The sequence below is a fragment of the Amphiura filiformis genome, chromosome 18 (assembly GCF_039555335.1).
Source record: "Amphiura filiformis chromosome 18, Afil_fr2py, whole genome shotgun sequence".
NCBI classification, from domain to species: Eukaryota; Metazoa; Echinodermata; class Ophiuroidea; order Amphilepidida; family Amphiuridae; genus Amphiura; species Amphiura filiformis.
Genome location: NC_092645.1, coordinates 4953002 through 4980804, shown reverse-complemented (window position 1 = coordinate 4980804; position 27803 = coordinate 4953002). Strand labels below are relative to the sequence as shown.

Here is a 27803-nt window from a genome sequence, read left to right as displayed (position 1 = left end):
GAATTTTGATAAAAATAAGTTATTATTATTATTTAATCATGATGAACGCATTCCGTTGAACTCAAAATTATACTGATGTTTATTAAACATGTTAAAATTAAAGCGTTCAATAGTAAAATTGTCATAAAGAGTTTATAATTTAGATGATTAGTGACAATAAAATAATCGAATTCAACATATCTTGCATAAATGGCTCACTTCAATACTAAACAATTCTGATTTTGGAATCTGCCAGTTTATTGATCGCGAAAGCCATAGTAAAAAAGAATCACTTGGGAAGCTAACAAACAGAGGTATTGGTTGGGCCTGTTGTCGTGGTTGGGCAGTATTATTTAAATCTCATACATATTCTGATCTTTGTATCTATCTTGGTTACAGTAATTAAGATGGGGTCTGGTGGACCATGTCTGTATGTTCGTTTTTCCCTTCCACCAGGCCCAAGTACAGGTGAATAAAAATGGAAAAAAAAAACAGAGGGAGAATGGTGACTGAAAATATCAGATGTGAAAATCTATCAATTGCACACAAATTGATACAAATCAGCGTTTTATGCTTAAATGTAATAGCCAGAGTATGCAAAATGGGCAAGTGGACTATCACTACGGAGCTGAGAAGTCTAGGTAAGCTATATGGTAAGGATCGAGGCATTCGTGCAAGCAGACGTGTGGCTCTGTTCAGGTGCCATTAGCTCAAAAGTTTGTCGTTACCTGTTTCAAAAAATCAACTTTTTATTAAACGTCATACTGATACTTTAAGAAATCCAATCGGAACTTTCAAACATTTTGTCACATGGGGTAGAAAAACAAACTTATATTGTACATTTTTATGTGTATTGCAATAGGACGTTTATTTAGTGGTGTGCGCGCTTGAGTTGATGGCTGGCTATGATAACCAGGTAAAGGTCAAGGTACTTCAATTCAATAACAACAAAAACAGCAATCAGTATTGTTATCGTTATTATGCCTAAATTTACTCATTTAGGGTAGGTGCAGGTAATATGGGACAGCAGGTAATATGGGACACCTGTTTTCATTTTAACAAAAAGTAGCTTAGAGAAGGTAAACACTTTAAGTTGATTTGTTAAGTGTTTAGAGACATCAATTGTGCTTCTAGAAATGCAGTTTTGGAGTCTGTGTATCAAACTCTTGGAAATCAATGCCAAAAAAGTGAAATTGCCCAAAAAATTATGTCGTTTTTTGGCCTGATATAAAATCAATGACGTCACATTTTATGATTGTGTATCCAAAAACTCTGGTACTGAGGGGCATTTGTCATTTTTGTGATCTTTAGGTGATGGGTTAAGCTTATCAGCAGGTAAAATTCCACTGACAAGTGGCACTTTCCTTTTATAAATGATTATTTTCTCTGATTTTCAACTGAATGGGTGCAGGTAATATGGGACACATAGGAAATTGTGTGCATTGTCAATGCGAAAAGCAAAACTATTTAGAAAATTGAATTTTCTTGTAGAAATTTGCATTTAACATTCAAAATCATGTAACAAAAATGTTTTTAGAACAAAAGAGTTATTTTCTGAACTTTTTGATTTTCACCATAGAGATAACACAGTGTCCCATATTACCTGCACATGCAGGTAATATGGGACACTTGACGATGACGTCACTTTGACGTCATAGCGTCCAAACAAACATAAAAACAAGGTAACATTGCCTGTTTTATTAATCTTAAAGGACAGGTTGTTCATCATAACAATCTCTTGTGGGCATATCTTCTTTAGTTTTTATGCAAATAAGCTAAACGTCCTTAATGGTCCCATATTACCTGCACCTACCCTACAATGACTACTACGAAAGAATTAGACGGTACTGCTCTGTAAGTATAACCATTTGTATTTGTCTTTGAGCTGAGGCAACCTGACAAGATGTAAAATTGTTAATATTTAGGCCTATATTCACTGTTGCTGCTACAGCTACAGTGCAGTCGCATAGACTACTAATAGGCCCTACTTTAATACCATAGCATAGCTCGTTCACGTAGCGGTTGCGTTGTCCCACTGGCCTACTACATTTATAAACGTAGATTGCCATCGAAGTGTTATCGTCAGAGCACCTCGGACTAACCATACCACTGCGTAATTATGACGTAATTTTGTTATTTATTAATTAATTTTTAGCAGAATTAATAACATAAAAATGGGCTGTGCCCGTTTCATGAAGAATAACGATCGATCTTACCCTTGATTTAACAGGCCTGTCAATTTCTTTGTATTGTTTGATATGAAAGGAGGGTATGATTGTTTTGTATTAGTTTAAGTATTTCCTAGCCTCTCTTAGCCATATGGTTGGCTACAAAAGACACAGAGTATACCTTAGGATAAACTGGCATGAGTGCGCCGACCCCAAGTTTTCAACATTTCAGGATTGTTTCTTGACGGAGGTCGGGTGAAAAACGAAATTACGTTTAGGCCAAGTAAAAATAAAAACGTGTTTCTCGTCCGGGTTTTTAAAAATTATGAGAATGAGGGGCTTTTTATTTTTTATTTTTTATTGGAAAACGACGCTAAATACCTGTATTTGGTACCATGTTTCGGGTATTCGACATACAGATTGATATCTGAGGAAAAACGAGGAGGTCCTTTTTATTTTATTGTTTTGAGAGGTAGACCCCTCTAGTGATCACAAAACTCTTCTTAAATGATGTATTATGTGTTTACAAAGCTGTAAAATAAGTTTCAACTTCTGAAGCATCTTTTTCTACAAGTTATAACTGAAAGTTTACAAAATAAAAAGAAATTTGAAAAAGCTTCAAAAAATGAGAAGGGCGCGGACGAGAAACATGTTTTTTTTTTACTCGGCCTTACATGACTTTGTCGAAATTCGTCGTGTGACAAGAATGAGTGTATAAATGACTAGGGGGAAGCTATCCTAGTATCTAGGAAATTCGACCCCTATCATAATCATTTTATAGATGTTATAAATGTAAATGACAATATAACCAGTAGCGTAGCCAGTGGGGGGGGGGGTCCCCCTGACAAAAAATGAAAGAAAAAAGTGCCCCTCTGACAAAAAATAAAAGAGAAAATCAGAGGGGCAAAAGAAAAGAAAAGGGGCAAGGAGCCCTTTTCTACCGAAATTCAGCCCCATCATGGGCCAAAATAGTGTGAAATGCTAAATTTTTGCGCGCACATTGTAAAGATAAGGCCCATTTCCATCCTGATAAGGCCGTATAAAATTAATATTTTGGTTCTCGTCCAGAGGATTTTCATGAATTGATGAGGGTGGGAGGTGGGTTGTTTTTTTTTCAGTGTAAAATCAGCATTGTCTGTAGTTTTCGGTCTTTTCCAATAGTGCTCTAGTAAACGATGAGGCATTTTTTTTCTCTAATAAACTTATTTATATGTATGAAAATTCATAAATCATTCCAAAGTCTAAAATAATTGAAAAATCTAAAAAAAAAAAAAAATCTGACAAATCCCAGAAATTGAGGAGGGAGGACGAGAACCAAAACATTAATTTTATACGGCCTAATGCACAAAAATAGTGTAAAATACAATATTTTTTTTGCTCTTTTCTCGCACATCGTCCATGTATTGTATGATGTAACTATCATTATTTCGTATGTGCCCAAAAAATTTTATTTTGCCCCCCCCCCCGACCAAAAAAGCTGGCTACGGCCCTGAATATAACGTCCAAATGAAAAATGTCATGGACTCTGGACTCACATAATGTGACTATTGTCTATTGTCTATTGTCACGTACGCTTATGGTGTTTTACACTATTGTAATGTACTTTAGTCAATAAAGATACTCTGCAAAAATCAAGACTTTAGGTGCTGTAGTTTTGTCTAAATCCGAGATTTTGAATACAACGATGGAACAGGCGTTTTATTATTACGATGGAAATATTAGTCGAAAACGTATGCACAGTACGTATACGGCATGCGGGATACACATACACACACACCCCGAGGATCGTACCGTATTACAACCGCGGGAGTAACATGCATGGGCGCTATAGTAGTAAATTCCAACTCGGCTTCGCATTGTTGTTTTACTTTAAAAAATAATGATGTCGCCCGTGTTATATGAGACGATAGGCCTAGATGTACTCCAGTGGCTAAAACCAATACCTTTATTCTCTATCTATAATGTATTACTATACCGGGATTACTCTAGGTCTAGGCCTATATGTAAAGCTTTAAGGGATGGGGTCATTTATTTTTAAATGGAGGAGAAATGGGAGGATTTTGGCATGTTTGCTGTGATTTTTTGCCTAGCAATATTGATCACAGGTACAATTGATGGTGCATATCAAGGACCAAACTCTATAGTTTTATATTTGAGCATGATCACTTCTGTAAGGTCATGGGAAATTATGTAAATCGGCTTTTATATTTGATGTTGCATATCGGCTCACGCACTTTTTTTTGTACCCAGTATTTCACAAAGTCCCTGTACTCTGATGACCCTATGACTTTTTGCTGGTATGTTGAGCACTTTAAACAAATAATTATAGTACTTACCTCCTACTTTAGGAACATGCATATGCCTTAATGTATGTCGACCATGTCAACAACCCAGTGTAGTTTTACATGGTTGGAAAAGTCTATTTCCTTTCGCTATTTTGCCAATCATAATTCATAAATTGTCCAACTTTTTTGACAAAAAAAGAGTTCTGCAACTAAACTATTCCGCCAGCAAGGAAACACAAATTTATGTGTATCCAGTGCGTCCTTTGCGTTTAAATAGTTCAGTTTATCGTCAAGTTGTGCTTCTATACGCCATATTTACGGAATTGATGATACGAGCTGATACGGAATTTTTGAACCCAAATTTCTTGAAATATACATTACCTTTTCAACTTCTCGCCACGAAATTGGATTCATAAGAAGGTCAAATACAAGCCTTCCACTATGGCTGGTATCATCATCTCGATTGGTGTCTTGTGTTAGTATTATTCCATATTTTGCTGGTAGAAGTTCAATGAAACGCTCCATAATTCACGACTACTGTCACTTGTGTTATAAACTCGATGTGTTTACTATATTGTCGCTCGGGTCCGCGACTAATCGCAGGGACCGGTCTATCATTAGCTATTCTATACACTTTTCAATAGCCTTATTGTGATGTGCGGGCGTTTTAAAAGCCGAGCCATGAACAAAATATAATGCGAGCACCCGGGGGCATCAACTTTAGAGGTGACGGTATGTGCCTGTCAATATATGCCCCTCTTTTGAAGCCGACTATACCCGATGACCATGCACCTTCAGTTTTCAAAATATTATACCCAATGACCCCTTTTTCATTTTGATTGTACATAATCACCCTTTTTTTATATAAAAAAACCCCAATGTTTTGTACTGATATGCCCCTACTTCGCGACGCTTGTAGGCACATATACCCATCAATTCTAAAGTTGAGTGCCCCGGGGCGAGCGCATACTGCGGGCCAATGAACAATGAGATAGTGGCTTTTCTGATATCGCTTTGAGGAACTGTTGAAGTATAAATCAGCCAACGAGTAGGAGGAGCAACAAAACAACAGCTAAAAATCATATTCCAGCAGCATGTAATTTTTTTTGAGTTTTTTAATGACGAGTTATTATATGGTAGAATAGGAGTTAGAGCAGAGTGAGGTCTTTGGGATATGGGGAAATGTTTGAAGTCGACATGGTCGATGGCGTGTGGATTTGTGGATGTGGGTGCTACGCGGTGTGTGAGGTGTGGGGTGTGTGTGGGGGGGTGTATTAAGGGTTGCGGGGTGAGGAGTTAGAAGTGGGAGTTAGGATTCAGAGAGTCATGGGTTAAGGTCTGGGGTTATAGGGCTAAGTTTAGGTTTATGATTAAAGCTTAGGTTATAAGTTAGTGAAGTTTAGGGTATAGAACAAAATTACTGGGTTTTGGACTAATGACCTCAAGAATATCGGCGTGTAACCCATAACTTACTGACACTGTCTTGAATATTAATTAAGTTTTATCATAATTGTGAACAAAAAGAAAGACCTTCATATTGCATGAATGTTTAATTCACTGAAACATTTAACCTCAATGACTTTATGAAAATAATTCCACCAGTTAAGGGCAAAAATCATGAAAATGTACATTATTTGGAAGGCATAAAGTGACGACGTTTGAACGTGAAATTTTAACGTTGATATTTCCCAAACCTTTTTTTTTTACATATTTGTGAATTTTACACATGCCCCATGGCACCTTATTGGACTCAAATAAATTTGCTGTTTTTATAGAGGATAACGGATGAATTTTATTTATTTATTTATTTATTTATTTATTTATTTATTTATTTATTTATTTATTTATTTATTTATTATTTATTTATTAATATTAATTAATTAATTAATTAATTATTTTGTTTATTTATTTATTTATTTATTTATTTATTTATTTATTTATTTCATTTACCTCATCATTTCGGCTTTAAATGTTATTACGTATATTATTTCATCATCTTTCAAGATTCAAATTTGACAAGAATTTCACATTATGGTGTTAAATGTTGTACATTCCTGTTATAAATAACTATCATGTGGAAGACCAGTAAATTAAGGTGAAACTGTTTCTGCTATACGTGTCTGTCTATTAGAAAATTAATAATAAATGAAATGTAAGTCCTCAACTTCGCACAGGTGCTATCACACAAAGCACACATCACACCGAACATTTTAAGCCGAAATGATGAGGTAACCACATCCTAACACAAGCCCCCACCCATACATGCATCATCATGTTACGTCTATATAAACTCTGCAAAACTCTGCAAACTAACTCACAACTCCCCAATAAATGATTTCCCAAAATGCAGATTAATGCTGTCCGGTCACTCATGTGTGTCCAAATTGCACATCTTGAATTGAGACCAAGACATGCTGTTATTTCAATTGTTATACCGTTGCGGTTGGTTTATTACCTACCATTGCCTACGAGATGCAGTTCTAAGATGACAGAGGGACAGGTCTGCAATTCGATTCATACCTTTCATCTGTTTTATTGTATTATCGTGCGAATTGCTCCGTGGTACCTTACGGGTACCTGAATTTTATTTGAATGAAGATGACTCTGTCATGCTCGACTTCATATTGCATAATTTCTATACAGTATATGCAATAAACCAAATAGAACAATATAACAATTGAAATAATAGGCAGTTCTAAGATAGGTTCAGTTAGCAACCTGGACAACCGATTCTTTTGTTATGCAAGGCTCACTCAGTCATTTAATGAGGCAATACAAACGATCGAATTTGGTGTTGAAATGAGGTAAATTTTGAGTTACACCTTTTCAATGTAAAATTAATTTTCTCGGCCAAATAAAAAGCAATCATTTTAATTTTTTCAGTAAATGTCAGGTCAAATTGTAGTGCTTGATGCTGTATTTTTTTTTTTCGAATCCTACTGTTAAACTTAGGCGTGAAATTCAGTCATTTCGTGTAAGATTTTCGATTTTGATAGGCTTAAACTCTGCCCGCGAGCTTTTTTTGGATCAACCTTTTAGCTTGTCAAAGTAATGTAGTTCGCTAATGAAGGATTTTTCCCAACTTTCTAACGCACATCACCGTGAGCGATATATCATAGTTTTGTCAGAATTTCCGTTTTGATTTCACCAATTTTTACTCCCGCCTGAAAATTTTTCAAAATCAACGCGTGAAATCTAAGGCTAATACTAGCATTGTGGATCGATATCCCTGGGTTTAACAGGAATACCGCCATGGCAACAGTGTTGCCAGAACTTCAATATAGCAACGAAATTCTCAGGCCTAATAGCGTTCCTACTGATCACAGCGGCGTAGCTGGGATTTTTTCCAAGGGGGGCAAGCCTGTATGGGGCGGGCCCAAATCCACCAAATTCCTCTGCACTTGGGGGGGGGGCCAGGCGTATTGAATATAATCGTATGGTATTGCATATCGTATGGATTCTCCATCTCTCTGCCCGTCTTCTCCCTCTCTCCCCTCTCTCTCCTCTCTTTTTTCTTCTTTCTCCCTCCTTTTTCCTCTTTTTTCCTTGCACTAGGGAGCGGGGCCCAAATAGCCAAATAGGCAAAAATTGCCCCCTGCCCCCCGGCAGCTACGCTACTGACTGATCATGTTTATAGCACGATGAGGATCTTTCATCATCACCGTGATCATCGGACCAATGTGTTGAAATTTGCTTCTCCTCAAAACAACTTTGCCCGACAATCTTACATGCAATTGGGCAATATTTTAAACAAAACTTTCTTTTACAAAACATAATATTACGCTGTATGTTTCATGATCAAGCAAACTGTTTGGAACACACTTCCAAATAACCTTCGTAACTCCCCCAGACTTTCGTTATTTAAACGCCAGCTTAAAACCAATCTTTATAAATTGATTGTGTTTATGTTTGTTTGTAAATTTCGTGCTTTACGCGCTTTGAGTTCCTCATCAGAGATTGTGCCTTATAAGAACCATTCATTATCATTGTTAACTTAAACAGGTTTTTATTTTTAAACAAAAACCTGTTCAATCAATTATTCAAAATTGCTTGCCTAAAAACAGAATAACTTGGATGTTAATACTTGACGTAGTGTTTCAACTGTCACGAAGGTGACTAGGTATGGTGCCTATTGTTTGTGTTTGTTTGAAACTGCTTTTGGAAACCCACCGAAAGTCATAGGCCCTAATGAAGCAGCCAAAACAATACCAGGTTAAACATGGAAGTTTATAAAAACCTATTAAATAACCTTAAGGAAAAAAACATTTGTGGCAACAATAAGGCTTGCATTGGAAGTCATGGTTAAAGTGTGTTGAGTACCACCCCAAAGTTTCCCTACATACACCCCCACTACCCACCTCACACACCTCTGCACCCACCCCACCCCATATAGGCCTACATGTACATGATATTACATAATAATATATAGCATAGCTATACATTCAGGTATACGCCTACATGTCAAATTAAAAACAAACCCGAACACAAGTCTGGAGGGTGTAATGAAAATGGCAACCCGCGATGTGTGGGGGGGGGTAGGTCATACAAAATTCACCTGGAGATAGGAGGGACAGAAGATTAAAATCCCGTATAATAACACGCTAATTTTTCTAGGTTTGGACCGTGGATTTTCCCATGGACCTCAAGCGTGCGTCTCTTAATACGGACTAACCTAGGTAAACCAAACAAACAGACAGACAAAATGGTTTACATAATCATGGAATCCATATAAATTGAAATTGCAGGCTATCACCTCATTTACCAGAAAACCCAATTGGGGATTTGGGCTACTAAATCGCTGGTCGGGCAATATTTGCTTTTCAACATGTTCAATGGAAAATTGCCCTGGATGACAACAATGAAAATATCGACTATTTCTGCTGGTTGCTCACGAGATAAAAGTACTGAGTTTGACATTTTCGGAGCATGAAGGAAAAAGGGTAAAATAAAAACGGAAATTCTGACAAAACTATAATATATAGACCCACACGATGTGCCTTACACAGGTGGGAAATATCTTTCTTTAGCAAACTATATTAGTTTGAGACGCTAAAAATGAATTCCGTAAAAAAGCTCGCGGGCGAACTCAAGGCCTATAAAAATCAAAAATATCACACTAAAAGACACAATTTGATGCTTAATTTTAACACCAGGATTTAAAAAAAATGTATATCCAAGCACCAAGTTTTTAACTGACATTACTGAAGAAAAAAAAATATTGCTTTATATTTGACCGAGAAAATTAATTTCATAGCAAAAGGTGTATCTCTGAATTGTGCTGATTTTAACATGTATCGATCGACTTTTAGCGCGACTAAGCATTTCTAAAGAATCGGTTGTCCAGGTGGCTGACTGGGTTAAGAAGAATATAACGTCACAATTCTGTATTATTATCCAAGGTTGTAACGTGTGTCTATGCTGTCATGTAGGCCTACCTGGCAACAGACACGCCCCGGTACAAACAGATGAAATTTGTAGAAAAGCGTGATTATGACAAAAACATTAAAAATGATACTTTAAGGTATTGTTTTTTAATTTTTTGTATGGCAGATCATACATACACATGTGCTGAGGTCAAAAAGGTAAAAATTTAGTTTTTGACCCCTGACTCACCTGTCATTCCAAACAACCCCTTAAGCTCGTATACATAGACAGCACAATTCAGTCATCACAATGTGATGGTACAGTCATCTGTTGCCGCATGCCGGGCCGTTTTAGCCGAACATTTTTTTTAAATTTCTTTAAAGAACATTTCTTAAAAGAACTTTAGAAGTGTTTTAATACCTAGTAGCAGTTTCATACAAAATGTCATGGAGATTATCTTTTCAATTTCACCCAAATTTAATTTAATTAACAAGTAATATACAAGGCCAAACACACAAATACCCTTGGGGAAAATGACGTGATACCATACGCGGGAAGTAAAAGAAAAACCGTGATCCCGGGACCGTGATACCCGTGAATATGCGCCATGCGGGAAGTAACCTTTAACATCAATTGTCTAGGCCTAGGTGATTCAGAAATACAAAATGTTTGATTTTTTTAATATCATGAAATTTAGATAAACTTTAGATGGCTGGGTGCGCCCAGAGGTTGATTCAATGTAATCCCAGCATGCAGTATGATATTATGTGCAATGTAATAAAGGAACCATTTCAACACCATTTCACATTCAAATTTGTGTACATAATAAGAACCAGTATTGCAGTATAGTTTTGATGGAATATTCATCGCGACTTTTACGTTTTGAATTGATAATTGGGTACGGGTAATGTTTGTGGATACATTGCTACATACCAAGAAAGTTAAAAAGTCATGAAGTCTCGTGTTTTTAAAACAATTTTGGATATTTTAAATGTTTGGGAAAAGAAGGTGGAACCAGCAAAGTTTTCTTGCGCATGCATGCATGCAGACGCATAGCTTATCTTGTTGTATAACAACCTTGACCATGCACAGCAGGAGCCCAGTGTGATGTTTTCTGAAAATAACCATGTGTTTCTCAAACATGCTGTCAGTGGCTGCAATGTATTCTGGGCTTACATTTAAACAACCTCTGGGGTGCGCCGGGTTTTGAAGTTTTGTGTATGAAGTATGTGTATGAGGATTTTTTTGTCATTTCCCTCAACCACCAGAAAGTAATAATATCAACTTATTCAATTATGCCATACAACAGTTAGCATGTAGTCTTGGATACATTCATAAAAATGTAAAACAAATATGCAAGACAAATTAAATAAACATACATGTATTGTCAAGTGGAGACAATTCAAACTTTATCACAATTGTTTCAACGGGTGGGAAACAATAGACAGCACAGCCAAAATATTTGGCCAGTCCTCTTCTAGTATAATTAGGATAGCTATAATTACATTATGAATGATGTAAATATTCGTCAAGATCATGAAGATACACAGATAATGGACCTGTCAATCAAAGTAACCAGTGATTTCACAAAAATTAATCCTGCACATTTCAGAAATTTGCCCCTTGCTCCAAAGTTTGAATGACTTACCCACCCCAACTTACACTTTAGAGCAAGACTGATCCAAATGTCACTCATATAAGATAAGAGCTTGCAAATAAGACCATGCTGTCTACGTTTTGTCAGTGGCGTAACTTTGGGTCAGGGTGCCCGGGGGCGAAAGTAGTTCGGGTGCCCCTGACCAACATGGTGCAGAGCTAATCAATTGTAGCATTGAAAGCCATAGACCTACCGAATAACTTACGAAGTGTTTCAGATTAAATTTATATCATGTTTCAATGCAGTTCATGTTAATAAAACAAAATGTTTTCATATTCTCTAATGTCTATACTTTGGAGACTCGTTACTAGCTGCAGTGACGTAGCATATGGAGCCCAGGGGCAAGAATACAAAATACCCCCCTCTTCCTAAAACAATTGCGTGCGGGCGCGCGAAAATGTGCATAAATACCACTAATTTGGTATTTAATCAAGTTGAATTTAGGTCTTTAAAATGACAATTTATATGTTGCAATGCGCGCGAAGCTAAAAAAATTGTGTTGAAGGGCACCCAAATGAAGAGTAATTCAATGCATGGTGGGTAAAGGTTTCCACTTCTTTCTTATAACAAAGTACTATCGTGTCAAAGGCTATCCAGGCTTGGGTGCCCCTTAGCCCGGGTGCCCGGGGGCACGCCCCCCCCCCCCCCAGAGCCCATAGGAGTTACGCCACTGCGTTTTGTACTCAAAGCAGGAATTATAGCGGGTTCATATAAATATGCTATTCAAGCTCAGACTTTTAAATGGTAAGTAGTACGTACTTGTTTCATCCATATGCATGACTCTCAACTCTGCAAAGCCAAAACATTTGGCCAGTTATGAAAACTATGAATCATTACTTCTTTATTTCAGTGTTTGTATTCAAGACTATGAAGCCAGAGCAAAGGAGGTACTGCGTACTCTGGCATTTAACTGGTACATGGACCATGCGGATGAGGGACAGACAATGAAAAACTGTAAGAATGCTTTTAAAAGGTAGGTTTTCGGAAAGATGTATTGAGATAATTTTGATATATTTGACATTCATAATAACTAAGAAACACAAAGATAACATAACAAAATAAATTAATACTTTTTATGCATACTATACAGGGTGATTGAAAATGAAAGAAACTCATGTTTATGGCGCTTTTGTACGAAATCTGGAAGCAATTTGCTGTAAATGAAAATATCATTGAAAAGAACAGATTCTGAACGTTTAAGTTTAAAAAAGAATTGTTGTGCTTAATAACTGAAAACTCGAGTTATACTCATTTGAATAAAATCACACATTTTTATTATAGCTGCGCACGGTTTCTCTTCTCATGCATGTAATCATAATCACGATAGTGTGTGGAATACATCTCTTTTGATGTGTTTCACAAGTTAATGAAAAATGCGGCTGGAAATTTGATTAATTCGTCGGTCGCAACACATAGTGGCGTAGAGCGATTTTCCAAATTTTCCGTTTCACATAGTGGCGTATAGGTTTAGAGCTAGCTATTATCCAATAATAGTTCTTCCTTGTTAACTAGTAAAGATACAGTTTAATAGTTTGAACCTTAAACTTCAATTTCAAATGGAATTGGGCCACTGAGAGATAACAGTGGAGGAGTATCGACTCCGTTACTAGTAGCATATCCTTCAAAAACGTTTTGCTCGGAGACGTATTTTTTCCTTCGCGTACGCCACTATGTGTTGCGACCGACGAATTATGGGTCTATTACTCAGAAAATCAAAATTGCAAATGAGAAACATGTAAAAATGACTTAGGCAATTAGCGCGTAGCAGGCTGACGAAATGCAAAAGTTCAGTTGCAGGAGTGGTTTCGATCAATAATGCCTAGCTGGCTACATTATGGCCTAAAGACGGGCCTCAAGAGTTCTTTTTTAATTTTTCAATTTCAATATTATCATATTGCACTGCACATACACATGAAGAAACAAGCAAACTATGGCACTTCAATACTCAAGTTTAATGAAACTAGGAGTCCGCGTGAAGTTCATCGTCTCTTTCATCCTCAGTTTCTCAAAGCTAATGGGATATCAAGTACATGTAAGTATGCAATGTAAGATTGTAAGTAAGCTTCGAATCACGTGACTCTAATGACCCGACAGTCTGAAGCTTTAGGGTCCGGTAGACTGCGAATTACTACATCACAAGTAAACATTGCTAGAGTTAGGCATGCGGTGCAAATAGACCCAAAGATCAGCTCAAAACGTAACCCCCTTCGCCACGAACATTTACCAAGCAGTTTCAGTCCTACCATCCGGAAGATATACGAGGACGTGTCCATAATATAGGTATGAGAAGGAAACGTCAGTTAACACATTTGCTAGTCAGCCAAAATGGCCTAAACCGGCAATACAAATTTACATTGAAATTTAAAAGAACCGCTTGCTCAAGGAAACCTACATAAATATGTTGCCTATATTTCACTTGACCCAAATATAAGATTTTTTTGGTGATGAGAGACTCGCACATGGAATTTCAGAGGGATTTTGATAGCAGTTCCATTAAAAAAAGCTGCTATCGTCATGAGACTAAGATCTAGAAACGCCCCGAGATGCTTTTTTGGGGAATTTTGCTAGCTGAATCTTTTTGATGAAAGTCAATCTTTGACTAGACGTAACTTTGTTACGGAAAGTGCTATGACAAAAAGGTTTTCAGTGTTGGCTTTCTTTACTCAAGGGCTTTAATTTGATATATAAAATGATGTAGTTTGATGGCAAATTTGAATTCACCTGGCATACCTACATAATACAAACTGCAGCACCGTCGTGGATTTTGCATTTAAATATAGCACCATTCCAATCAATACACTACACGCATGGTAAGTGAGCCGTGTGCAGCTACAAAAAAATGGTTGATTTTATTCAAGAAGTATAATTCGGGTTTGGTGAAAGCAAATACAATTCTTTTTTTAAGTTAGACGGTCAGGATCTGCTCTTTTCAATGATATTTTCATTTACAGCGGTCCCTTCTAGATTTCGTACAAAAGCGCCAGAAACATGAGTTTACTTAATTTTGATCACCCTGTACACGTATTTGTTTTATCACTGCGAAGATACCGTTTGCGTCCACGTGTGCTGAGAGATGTTTCAAATCGTCAGTTTTCTACCACTATTTTGGGTCACCCTGTAAGTTTTCCTATCTGCATTTCACCAACAGCAGGTCAAGGATTTGCTGATATTGAAGGAGATAAGGCTACTGCCAGAGGTAAGATTAAAGGATTATGTTTTCGATCGACATTACTTTACCGCTGCCTTAGACTAAGTTTGCATTTTCACATCTCAATTTGAGTTCACCCTGAGGGTTTTTGTTATCTGTCACTAGCGATTGTGATACTGGTACTAAGGGTAACCAACTACGAGGCCCATTTTTTAAAGTTCCAAAACGTGTTGTAGTCATTGACACTCTCTAACGATGGGAAACAGGCACTAGCTACATGGCCATGCGTTTTGAACTCGACACCTTTAGTGTCGGTGGGCAAGTTTGATGTTATCTAACTTAAAACAACACACCTCTGCCTCTTACAAAAGTATGCATTTTTGAAAAGTAATGAATATATATTGGAAAATAATTATCCTTCTTGGATGCACAGCATTCAGGTTGATCCATCAATTATACAGGGTGAGGTAAAAAAAAAGTGCACTAGAGCAAAGAATCGATATTTATGTAAGAACCAAGTTGAACTTTTCCATTATTGAAAGTTTTTATAAATGCCACACTCAATAGTCACCTTCTGTGAAAAAATGAGGTGACTCACTACTACTGTTTAATTTTTATGAGTCCTTTTAAATTTGCTGCGATACCCAATTTCATTATTTGTCCACGAGGTACCATGTATTTTGAATGAGAGCACACAATGCACGATAAAAGCACCAGCTCTGAAACTAACTTTAACTTAAATACGGTTGATTGTTGCGTTACTTTAATTTTTTCTGTTCAAACAAACTGTCTAACATTACTTTAAGTCCTTCATACCTCATTCGACTCTAACTCTAGTTTTTTTTAACCCCAATATGTCCAACTTACTGGATATTTTGTAATTCACTCCACTTCAATTTGCGCGCATTTCATTTCGACATTTGAAAAATCCGCCTACAAATTTATATGTTTTTGATAGAGAATAAACATCCTTAAAGTAAAGGGAAAATGAAAATAACAACAAATAATGTTTCTTCTCCTTAAACAAGACCAAGGACAATAACACTTTGGGTGCTCCATTTTTATTTCAGTGCAATGAGGTTAAGAAAATGGCAGTTGTTCCAAATCTACCTTACACCGAGTGGGCTGACATTCAAATTTTAGATGTCTCTTGGACAAACATTAAAACTGGGTATCGCTATAAAATGTGTCATAAAAACAAAACGGTAAATGCTAATTCCTTGATTTTTTCACACATGATCTCTAATGGATATGTTATGTATAAAAAGTTTAAAAACCTAAAAGGTTCAATTCGGTTCTTAAATTTTTTTATTCTTTTCTCTTTAGCACTTTTTTTTACTCACCCTGTATATACCATGTATATACCATGTATACAGGGTGCCAAAGTAAAATTTCATCATAAAAAGCGCAACTTTGATACACTGTAAATTATTCACTCGAACTCCAAACTTAATATAACATATTTATTTGGATGAAGGACAATGTGGGCGTATACAGATAGAGTCACATATTTGAAGTTTTCGTTAGAACTATTCCAAAATGCATTATCTTTACCATTTTAAGACATTATTGAACAATTTTATAATTTTTTCAAACGTTTAGTCGTTTCATGTGAGCACTCGCTCTGTAAAAGAGCAGTTTTAGAGAGCAAGGAAGGAGCATACTACCATAACGAGATAAATTTTCAAAATCTTTTCCTGTCATTTACTATAATGTTCATGCTTTAAACTGAGACCACATTAATTTCTTCCCACAGCTGCAGAAAGCATGAACACCGTTATGATTGTCAGTAGCTGTGCCTTTTTCACATTTAAAGACATCTCATTAGCCGCACCTAATGCCATACTTTGGTTCCAAATGCACCTTTATAAAGATCGGAAGGTGACTAGATTTTATGTAAAACAAGCAGAAAGAGCAGGATTCAAGGCTGTAGTAGTGACAGTCGATACACCGGTAATGGGAAATAGGCGTAATTTGAAGCGAGGCGAAACCATGACTGCCAGAGAGGAATATAGGTGAGAATTGTACTCCCGATGTCAAGAAAATATTAACAGCATTTTGGAATTAAAACTCATAAGCCCACTCTGTTGTCCTGTGGTAGAAAAAAACGTATTTTCCGTACAGTGTAACACGAACAATCAATGGCATTGTCAAATCTAACTTGAGTATTTGTATTCTTATTTTTGGCGAACATATTAGAGGGTGTCACAGGGTGTCCCAATAAAAATTACTGATAAATTTATTTTGTCATATCCAAAAGGACATACAGTGGCGTAGCTTGGGGCATCATATTGGCGGGGGGGAGGCGACCATGATTGGTGGCACCGGGTCTGATGGGGGGGCAGAAGCCGTTTTGGGGCCATTATCGCCACTAAGGGCATATTGGAATCCCAAACTTAATGGAATTCGATTCTTTGTAACCACTCAAACGAATCGAATCTATTTTGCACCAATATAAGAAACCGATTGTATTGTGCTACATGTTTATTTGACTGAAGTTTCAATATGTACTTTTGAAGTTATAACAGAATTTTGATCATATGGTAATTTTTATTGTACTGAAGATTTGATGCCTAGCGAGGCAATGCCTTTTACACTAACCTTGTCCCTAAACTTTAAGATCATTTCTAATCTATTATAAATTGCTCCGCCACATTAGCCACCAAAAGAGTATCTCCTTACCAAACTTTAATTAAGCCAACGTTCATTTTGTGTTTTTCTCATTTTCAGAATGATGAATTGCTATGACCCAAACAACCCTGAAGTGCGAAGTTCAATAGCTAATGGTGATATAGCCTTATGGGATTATTTAACAGAGCAGTTGGTCACCTCTGAAACATGGGAAGGTATTCATTGGCTGAGAAGTATTACTAAGCTACCAATTGTTGTGAAGGGTGTGCTCACGGGTGAGTATTTTGTTTAAAAAAGCACGTTAAAATGTATCAATTGTGGTTAATTGATTTATTGAATACTGTCATGAAACAAAAACATATAATCTAACATATTTACGTGCGCAGGTTTTTCAAACTCGTGGGGGCACAGGTCTCGATTCCCCCAACCGTCCTGATAATTTCAGCTGGTTTCGCTCGCCGTAATAGGTAATTCCCCAATTTGTCAGATTGGGTGCATTCCCCCCCCCCCCCTTGCGCACGCCACTGAGAGAAGAAAGGATAATCAGAATTGATCAAATTAGCTCGATTGATTTGTAAATGGAAAAGCCCAATACTGATAAAGAGTGAGCAGGCGAGTATCCCGCTAGTTTTTAATACTTTTCTTTGCTTGATATTTATTATTGCACTCACAAAATCGCGTCCAAATATTTAAAACAATAAGAAACACTTAAGATTAACATGGATAACAAGAGCATACAATTTCAGAATACATAATACAGGAAAAATATGATATCATTTCAAAAAAATTTTAAAAAGTCAAAAATTTCAGAAATGTGAATTTTCATGACCATATTTGAAATCAGCATGAAAAATGCATTAAAATCAGTACAAACAAGCCTACTATTGGTTCAGTGGTTCTTAAGATAGCTTTTGATATTTTGAGAAAATACCTGAAAACTTGGACTTTTTATGTTGAAGCCTATGGCTAGCATGCAGAGCATTAACATCAAAACGAATATATAATTAATATAAAATTAATATGGATACTCAAATGGGGCATCAAAAATGTTAATAGGTAAAACTGATTTTTTTATACTCGAAATAAAATATTACACAATGATTATGTATTGATTGATTATGCAGGAGACAGTGCAATAGAAGCCGTGCAAGCTGGGGTTGATGCCATTCTTGTATCCGCACATGGCGGCAGACAACTTGATGGAGTCCCTGCTACTGTAAGTCTGGTCTGAGTGTTTTTGTCTTTTGATTAGGCAAAAAAGTTTGTTTCCGTTAGCAAGTCTTTTTTTTTATACAAAAAAAACTGCAATGCGCAATGCGGTATTTAAAAAAAAAAAAATAATAATAATAATAAATAAGAAAAACACACACCATTGGTATCCTTTATTAAGAAAATAAAACGGAACGAATTCCCACTGTTCACTCAAACTATCCATGCATCAAGCATAATTTTTAAGTTCAAATTAAAGCTGAAATGTCAAAACATTTTCTGGTTTTAATGATTTTTGAACACAATTATCATTAAAAAATAAAACAACAACAACAATAACAAACAAAAACAGTGCGCAAAAACGGGGGCCAGAAAACTATGTGCGCTAATTGGAAACAAACTTTTTAAAAAAGATTGTTTGTTTGTTTGTTTTGTCTTTACTCTTGAATGCAATAATTTTCTGCACAAGCATGTATGGGATTCACGATCCTTGGTGCAAGAAGGTACTATAATTAAAGACAGATATAAAAAGAATTTATCGCGTCTGATGTCACTGTCAATTACGATCTTTGATTGGTTTACACAGGTTAATAGCGCGTAAGACCGATCTATCTGGTGCTGATCGGAGAAAAGGAATAGCAGCAAATGGCGAAAAATACGTACTTTTACAAGGCATTGTTGACATGGTGCCTTCGCCAAAGAAAATTTCCTACTATCGAGACCTAACTTTTGAGATGGTTTGCATGTTTGAAGGTGCAAAATTAACAATAAGGCGCCGGTTATACCGCCGCGTTCAGCAAGTCATCATCATCACGACACTTGTAAACAAACCGTGCTCGAATTTGATTGACAGATGACGTCAGACGCGATAAATTCTTTTTATCTCTGTCTTTAATTATAATTGCATTGGATATTCGATATTCTTACTATACCTGCTGTAGAAGAAAACAAAAGTCATTACTTGTTTGTGTGTGAACATCTTGATCAGTTGTTTATTGCTCTGCGTGCTAGCCATGCGCTTCAATGGAAAAAGTTCAAGTTTTGAAATATTTTCTCAAAATATCAAGAGCTATCTTAAGAACTGCTGAATCAATACTAGGCTTGTTTGTACTCATTTTTACTGCATTTTTCATGCTGATTCCAAATATGGTCATGAAAATTTACATTTCTGAAATGTTTTATTTTTTTTAAATTTGTCGTCTGCAGTCGACACCCGCGTGAGTTTTATGTTAATGTTCCTGGCCATAAATAATGTAGTTATAGGTTGAAATATAACAATCTAGGTTATGTTTTTGGATTAGGTGTATTGTATTCTACAGTTGGACGATGAAAGCCATATTGGAACAATTTGCTTCGGAGGAAGCACTTAATGTTTGTTTTTTTTCAAAATTCACAGTTTTATTCAATTGTAATGTGCTTGAATATACTAACATACCCTGCCCATTTCAAGGCTTTAGTTGCTGTATATGTGACACAATGTGAGATTTTTTTTTTTTTTTTTTAGTGTCCCGTCGGTTTATTCATACGATCGAAATATTAGTCGAACGTATACGCGATGTTCATAACACTGTAAGTATATGGCGTATGTGATGGTCATAACACATCAGCAGGACCGACCTAAGCACGATCGAAGGAGTGACACGCGTGCTTGAATTAAATAGCAATTTCTTTGTTTTGCCTCATTTGTTCGACTCACGGGGACATTTCTGAGCTTGAAAACAAAACATTTTGTGGAAAAGAAATACAAATCTATTTCTGATGGAAATCTTACAACATGACTTTAACATGCCTGAGCCACTCCCTCCTGCTTGCTATAAACCTTTTCATACTGAGTAATTCCGATGAAATCCGAAGCATAAAATAATTTCCCATATCGGGCGCGCATAAAAGCACCTCTTCAGCATCATACACAGTGCGAAGTTCCAATGTATAACAGGCATCATAACTACGATGACCTTTCGACGGTCAATTTAGGGACGAGAGAGGTACTTTTGCCAAGGATACTCAACGTGCAATCAAGCGTGTAGTGGTAGCGTTGTGTAAGAGACTGACTGTGGAAGAGGTGATGCACGTAAACAAAACGTTATGTAAAAAATTAACTGACGAAAAATTACGGACATTTGTCCATCTCTTTCCATTAGTATCTTATTGTGAAAAACTAAGTAGCTGAGGTGTTAGCTTAATATGCTAAGAAATATTTCTCGCGATGACCCCATGTTCACATTGGCTTAATAAGCTGTATTTTCGCGCAAGGGGTGTCGTAATTCATGACATTTCTTGTCCGCCAGTTTGGGTACAATTTGACCCCCTAGCTTACTGAATAAATAGCGCGGTTTTCCGAACTTTTCCGATCTTGATTTGAAAAGGTCTATACACCCAAATATATTACGTTGTTTTCTTCTTAATTTTCCTTTAGATTGAAGCTCTTCCAGAAGTAGTTAACGCAGTAAAGGGTTCAGGAGTAGAGGTTTATATGGATGGTGGCGTCAGGCAAGGAACAGATGTATTTAAAGCTCTCGCTTTAGGAGCCAGAGCTGTATTCTTAGGAAGACCAATAATATGGGGGTTGGCTAATGATGTAAGTATTGTAGAGCTATATGGATTTATGTAGATGGTGGTATAAAGCAAGAGATAGGTACGTTGAAAGTTGCACTACGCTGTTTAGGTAATAGCTGCTAATGATGCATAAGTACTTAGGTAGTTAGTATAAGATGAAATGAAATATCTCATCAAACGTTGACTCCAGTCAAAAGGAATCCCTATCAGAATGAGCTTTTGCTTGTCATTCCATTGAAAACCATGCAAAGTTTAAAACTTTACAAACCATAAATACCATTGCTTAAGGGGGTACTACACCCCTGGCCAATTTTGTGCCTATTTTTGCATTATTCTCAAAAATTATAGTGCATTGATGACAAGTAAGATATGTATATTATAGGGGCAAGGACTGCAACTACTGCACTGAAAATTCAGCAACTCAAGTCAAGTAGTTATTGATTTATTGATCAAATATTGGTTTTCCCTCATTTTTGACTGTAACTCCACAACTGTTGTCTGTGCTGAAATAAAATTTCCAGTGCAGTAGTTGTAGTCCTTGCCCCTATAATATACATATCTTACTTATCACCGATGCGCTATAATTTTTGAGAAAATGCAAAAAATAGGCACAAAATTGAGCAGGGGTGTAGTACCCCCTTAACCTTTCATCAACGTACGTAACACACACAATGTATGTCAAATTTAATAATTATGTATTTATTCCATTCTTTTTGTTTTTCGTATTCAGGGTAAAAACGGGGTAAAGAAGGTGTTGGAAATTGTGCGCGATGAATTCAGTTTAACAATGGCCCTTACAGGTATGTCAAGACGCTTTCCTTACTTAGGGGGCTATTTAAATTCCAGGTAGGCCTATGTCATGTAGCCAGTGACAGTTAAATGGCTGTAGAGGAATGGGTTACGCAAAAGGAAGTTACATACAATCAGCAAGTTGATATTGAGCATTGATTTAATCATTATTGGTGGTCAAATGTTTACAGTCAATGTGATTTTCAAGTACGTATCTGAAGCGTGAATTTACTATGTTTAATGAATATAGTATTTTTTTCAGTTCTTTTAGAATGTAAGCTAAGATGGTAGACATATTAAAAAACATTAACGATGCTAACAAGTAATTTCCCGTGATTGTATATTTATTTCATTTTTACAGGATGTTCCAAACTGGATGATATCAAAGCGTCCATGGTCGTTCATGAATCACAGTATCTATCTAAACTGTGACGTGGCACAGAGAGACACAAGAATAGGGTAATGAGTTTGAACACTTATGAAGAGATTGTGGGATAGGCTTTTACGACGGGAATTCATCTGCTAGCTCTCTGTAGACAAGGGGGCAGTCTTCAGTGAACGGCTCTTTTCAGAGCCACCAAAACCTTTATATTAGCAGATAGGCGAGATCTGCTTGTTCTCTGTTGACAAGGGGCAGTCTTCAGTGAACGACTCTTGTCAGAGTCATCAGTAGACAAGGGGCGGTCTACATGTCTCATTCTTAGGTACTTTGTCCTGAAGAGGTCAGAGCTACTCCTGACGAAAGCTTGACAGTTCTAAACTAGTCCGACGGCGAAACCGCTAAAAACCCTCTAATACTTATGAAGAGTTTGAATAACACAGAAGTCAAGGGACCGATTGAAAGAAGAATAATCTATGTCGACCTTAATGTGTACATGTTAGAGTACTGTTAGGGAGCACGGTGGCCGAGCGGAACGGGATGCGACTCATAATCGGAAGGTTGCGGGTTCGAACCCCGGCGACGTCATCGCATTGTGCCCTTGAGTAAGGCACTTTATTTCGATTACTCCGCTCCACTCAGGTGTATAAATGGGTAGCGGCATTCTTAAATGCTGGGAAGATAACAGACTCGCTCTGGAGGAGGGTAGCGATCCCCGATAGCAACATTACATGGAGGAGTCTGGCCCAATCGCCAATGAAAGAGAAATGGGCACTTTTGACCACATGATGCGCAAACCCAAAACCATTGCACAACTCCGTATACCTTCAACCAGGAAGAACCCGCGGACATGGACATCATTGGAACAATTTTAATTAAACTTCTTTAAGGAAACCGATGCGACTCGGCATGTTTACGCCATGATGTAACAAATTAATTTTACACTGGTTTAATTACCTTTTGATTAGGATAAACCAGTTCCCAGAATTGATTAAGGGTGGTCCAGAGGGTGGTCTTAACCCTGGAATTATGGAAACTTTCGGGCTTCATAACTGCTTAATTATTAGTCTAAAGAATATAAAAGTATACATTTTAGACTGGAAATGACTTGCTGAATTCATCTGTGAGATCCAATTTGGGCCAAAATGCTCATTTTTGGAGAAAAACACAAAAAAACGGTTTTTGGCCCAAATTTTTTCGTGCAACGTAACAAAAAAATAGTTTGGCAAAAAAAAATGTTTTATTAATTTTTAAAAACTAGATAAAAATATCTAGGGACCGTTATTTTATTTTTTTGAATTTTGACCAACTTTGAGAAATTTGCACAAAAAATGGTCAAAAAATGCAAAATTTTCAAAAAAAATCATAAAAAAGCCTGATTTTCGCCCAAATTTCAAATATTTTTGGTGAAGTTGGTCAAAATCCAAAAAAATGGAAAAACGGTCCCTCTAGTTTTTAAAAATTAATAAAAAAAATATGTATACTTTTATATTCTTTAGACTAATAATTTAGCAGTTATGAGGCCCGAAAGTTTTCATAATTCCAGGGTTCAGACCAACCTTAATCATTAAAATGATTAATTTTGATTTCATGTCCTTTGCCATTTTCTTCGAAATCAAACTTTTTTTTTGCTTAGATGAATAGATGATCTGAGATGATCACATTCAAGTACGTTGGAATGCTATAGAAGATTCTAAGTGAAGACCTGATCACATGAAGACCGTAAGTCCACTTGGCCCCTCAACATGTATACACTAAAGTTAAGTTGCGTATAGACGAATCCAAATCCACGCATTCCTACACCTGACTAGCAGCCTTTAGTTGGGTAGCCGTCGGCTACAATGCACCCAAAATGTGAAATGAAATTTTAAACTGCATTCCATCACCCGTTTTACATCTTCCGCGAAAACACAGGTAGACAAAAGAATGATTAAAATTTACAACACAATAGGCCCTACAGTTCCCTTCGGCAAAACACACAGCTTCTACATGGTCTATTCGCTGTTGAAGTGACATAATAATCGGATTAACTACACGCGGTATCAAACGCTACAAATACATAATATCGATTTTGACTGTATCGTGCATGGTATCGGTCCGTGCAATGTATAGGCCTATAGTCCCCGGAGAAATGGATGTACTTGCGAACAAAAGGACTATGTATGAATAGATGCGACGGGATTACCTGCGGAATCATCTCTATTGTATTATTATATTAACCCTCCTCGTCCTTGCATCTTCTCTAGGGGTTAGGCGGCTCAAAACACCAGGTTGGTGCTAGCGGCTACCCAAAGATGGCTGACCAAATCCTGACCATGACTTGGCTCGTTGGATTCGTCTATAGTTTCGTATAGTTTGGTAATGTCTTATACATGTTCAGGGGCCAAAACAAATCTTTCACAACCTTTCATCAGGCGGCATAGGACACGCGACACGTGACGTTCGAGGCTGGCGAAAATACAAATACAAGGCTGACAGCCCCATTCAAAATACACGGTTAGCCGTTATAAATTGAAAAACAACATACTTACAGTGTGGTACATTGTCGTACCCCAACGGTTTTAGAGTAAGATAATTTTGTTTTGACACCACATAACAAATTTAGAATTGTTTGTGAAGATTTCATGATTATGTGTTAAATCAATGGCGACGTTAAAAATTATGAAATCGCATCCCGCACCGCCTGCCTTTCATGATGTTTTCACCCTGGAAAATGTATTAAACACTATAAAACCCTGGTCCCTAAGAAACTATACGTAGCTTTAGTGTATACATGTTGAGGGGCCAAGTGGACTTACGGTCTTTTTGCGCTCAGGTCTTCAAGTAGACTTCTGTTAGGAAAGACTATTTTAACTCAAATAAATAATAATAACACGCGTAGTGCAGACATCTGGTTTGAGAGTGGTGAATGGCTAATTTATGCGTTTGGCTTTAATTTAAAACAAAAGGAAGAAAAGAAAGCTGAAACAAAAGAACTGGCAAATAAAATGAAAGTTATGAAAAGTACAGAGAAGTAAAACTGAAATAAAACTGCTTTAAATAATGCTTCATTGAAGAAACTGTGTTGTCTCTTGGTTGCGGCTTGTTGGAATCTTTTTGCGCCTTGTATAGGCCAGTTTGTCACTTTTAAAACGGAACCTTCGTCTATTCAATTGCTTGTAACTTTACTTCTTGAGGTCACATTGGATTCAATGTGGTGTCATAATGTGCAGGATTAGATAGTGCATCTATTAAAAAACAAATTTACCTCAATATTGTTCAGTTTTGAAATTGTGATTATTTTAAGTGTAAGGATACTTTATTGGTGCAGTATATATATTACATATCTATTAATTATTTACATCGCATTGTTTGTATTATTATGATATTTGATGAAAGAAAACTATATTAATAAGAGATCGAATGGAAGAAAGGAGGTTAAGGAAGGAAAGAAAGAAAGAAAGAAAGAATATATATATACTATTTAATGGAAGTAAAAAGAAAAACAACTGAAACAGCAGGAAGAAAGAATGACATATTTGTTACTGCTTTTGCTCTTTGTTTTGGGTTTGTTTTTAAAGGAGTGCGTTAAGCACAGAGTTAAGCATCACATACACAATACGCCATTTCCACATCCTCTTCAAAATTATTTTGTAAAAGACATGGAATCGCTGCACAGTAACAACAAATGACTTGCCTTGAACATTGAGGCAGCATACCACTAAATCCTTCCGCATTGGCCTACGTGTAACCCTTGATACAGGGTTCAAGAGAAACAACTGCCCTATAATTACAAAACATTTCTTTGCATAACTTGACATAGATTTTGTCGATTTGAAAAATTTATAAATCTGTGGATAGAGGAATCGTTTTGCTACCCTTTGAATGTCGTCCCATTTCCAACAACATTTTCTTTGATCAAAAATAATCACATTTTCCAAAAATGCCGCTTTCAAAAAAAGTTGCACTTTTCAAAATGTTATGGAAAAACGTTTTCAATATCAACGTTATGAGCTGTTATGATTAATTGTTTTTCCCTTAACCTTCCTGTCTCTGACAGTGGCGGCGCTACGGAGGGGGGGGCAAGGGGCATTTTCCCCAAATATTTTTCTTGACCTCCCAGTTTGCCCCCCCCCCCATGTTTTGAGGCAAAACCCCTCAAATTGCGTAAATTTCCGCTTTTTGCGGCAATTTTGCGCAAATGTGACGACCCCCCAGAAATTCACTTTGCCCCCCCCCATGCCCCCGAAACTAAATTCCTGGTGCTACCACTGGTCTCTGATCCCTCACTTACCAACGCTCTGCAGGGTCTATTGTTCTATTGTTTCCGTTTAGAGCGCTGACATATTGGAAAATGTTGCCAATCAATATTCATGAGAGTGTACATTCAACGTCCAGTTTGCGAAATTGGGTGAGTTGTGTTTGGTAGGTGTGAAATACATCTGACTGGGCGTTTTAATTACGTAACGAATAAAGGCATTGACATCAGCGAATGGCTGCCCAGTGCTGTTATGTGTTTAGTTATTATATAGGCCTAATAATTATTATTAAAATGTATTCATCATTCCTTTCTTTTCCCTTCTCTGTACTTATTCTTTCCTAGGCCTACACTTTATCACTCCCTCGCTCACATTGTCCCCTCTCACCATCCCTCTCTCATTCCCATCATTTTCCTTATATTTCTATTTATCTACTTGTCTTTATTATATCTTTTATTTCTCCTTCCTCCAGCCCTCTCTCATTCTCCATATCCCTCCTGCCCCTCCCAACCCCTCCCTCTTTGGGTACGCCACTAATTCTATACCAATCTCCTTCTTAAAATAAAATTAAATGGAAATTTCTTTAAAACAACCTTTATAGGCCTATACTTATACTTACATGTATACGTATAGCGATTACCATTATAGTGTAATATAGATATATGGACTGGACATGGCAGCCTTCATACATTCTAATGATCAGCAAAGAGCATTCAATTTATTTAAATGAAACGCCTAACGTCAGGTGGGTGGTAAAGATGATTGCATCGACAGCTAAAGCCTCCTTATAAACTTCAGACCCACACAAGCACACATTTGGGATACGTGAGTACAATGGTACCACTTTACACATGACTGCCATTACACACGACTGTAGTGTGGTCACTTATTGATACTCGCCTGTTGTGTAGAGCGTTAATATGATGCCGGATCAGTGACCAATTTAATGGCGGAACCCCATTATTCGAAACAATGGTACCACTTTTATGAATAGCCTGTCGCAACTTCTAATCGGCATCAAACGGACAAAAGATTATATAATCCATTGCGACTCTATTTCTATTTAAAAGCTCTTTGTCACTTACACATGCAACCATTATTCACTCAAAACAACGATTATATTTGAAATGAATTTTGACATGAATAACGTTTTCATTAAGTTTTAATCAGTTCAAAATGAATTACTAGGGAGGAAAAATTTGACCAAACGCGGTGAACATTTATACCTGTAATCATGGTAATGGGTATGCTGAGGCATCTTGCATCTTGATCTAAAGTAATGGCTTTTTTTGCATGATATGGCCACATGAGATTTTTGCAGTTAAAAAATAAGAGGCTTGATGCTGACAATCCTACCTCTTAATTCAACCAATCTTCTTTGACTTGTGAGAGCCGTCGCT

General features: G+C 36.8%; 1 protein-coding gene across 2 annotated transcripts; it reads left to right on the top strand.

Moving 5' to 3' along the window:
• Positions 1 to 1800: 1800 nt before the first annotated feature.
• Positions 1801 to 22449, top strand: LOC140139779 (2-Hydroxyacid oxidase 1-like). Of its 2 annotated transcripts, XM_072161491.1 has the most exons (9): positions 1801 to 1833; positions 12304 to 12426; positions 14498 to 14649; positions 16358 to 16616; positions 17332 to 17507; positions 18357 to 18448; positions 20858 to 21019; positions 21728 to 21797; positions 22148 to 22449. In XM_072161491.1, exons 2-9 carry the CDS (start codon positions 12371 to 12373, stop codon positions 22216 to 22218), a joined length of 1038 nt encoding a protein of 345 aa, XP_072017592.1. In that variant the 5' UTR covers positions 1801 to 1833; positions 12304 to 12370; the 3' UTR covers positions 22219 to 22449. The 2 variants fall into 2 exon arrangements, with proteins under 2 accessions (XP_072017592.1, XP_072017593.1); XM_072161492.1 differs by lacking the exon at positions 1801 to 1833 and having other exon boundaries at positions 14602 to 14649.
• The last annotated feature ends 5354 nt before the right edge of the window (positions 22450 to 27803 follow it).

Bases quoted from the DNA above. Each gene is read 5' to 3' on its own strand.
- LOC140139779 (XM_072161491.1), top strand. From the start codon at position 12,371: ATGGACCATGCGGATGAGGGACAGACAATGAAAAACTGTAAGAATGCT. The intron at 21,020-21,727 runs GTAAGTATTGTA...TTTCGTATTCAG, and splicing joins TATGGGGGTTGGCTAATGAT to GGTAAAAACGGGGTAAAGAA. The intron at 21,798-22,147 runs GTATGTCAAGAC...TCATTTTTACAG, and splicing joins TTTAACAATGGCCCTTACAG to GATGTTCCAAACTGGATGAT.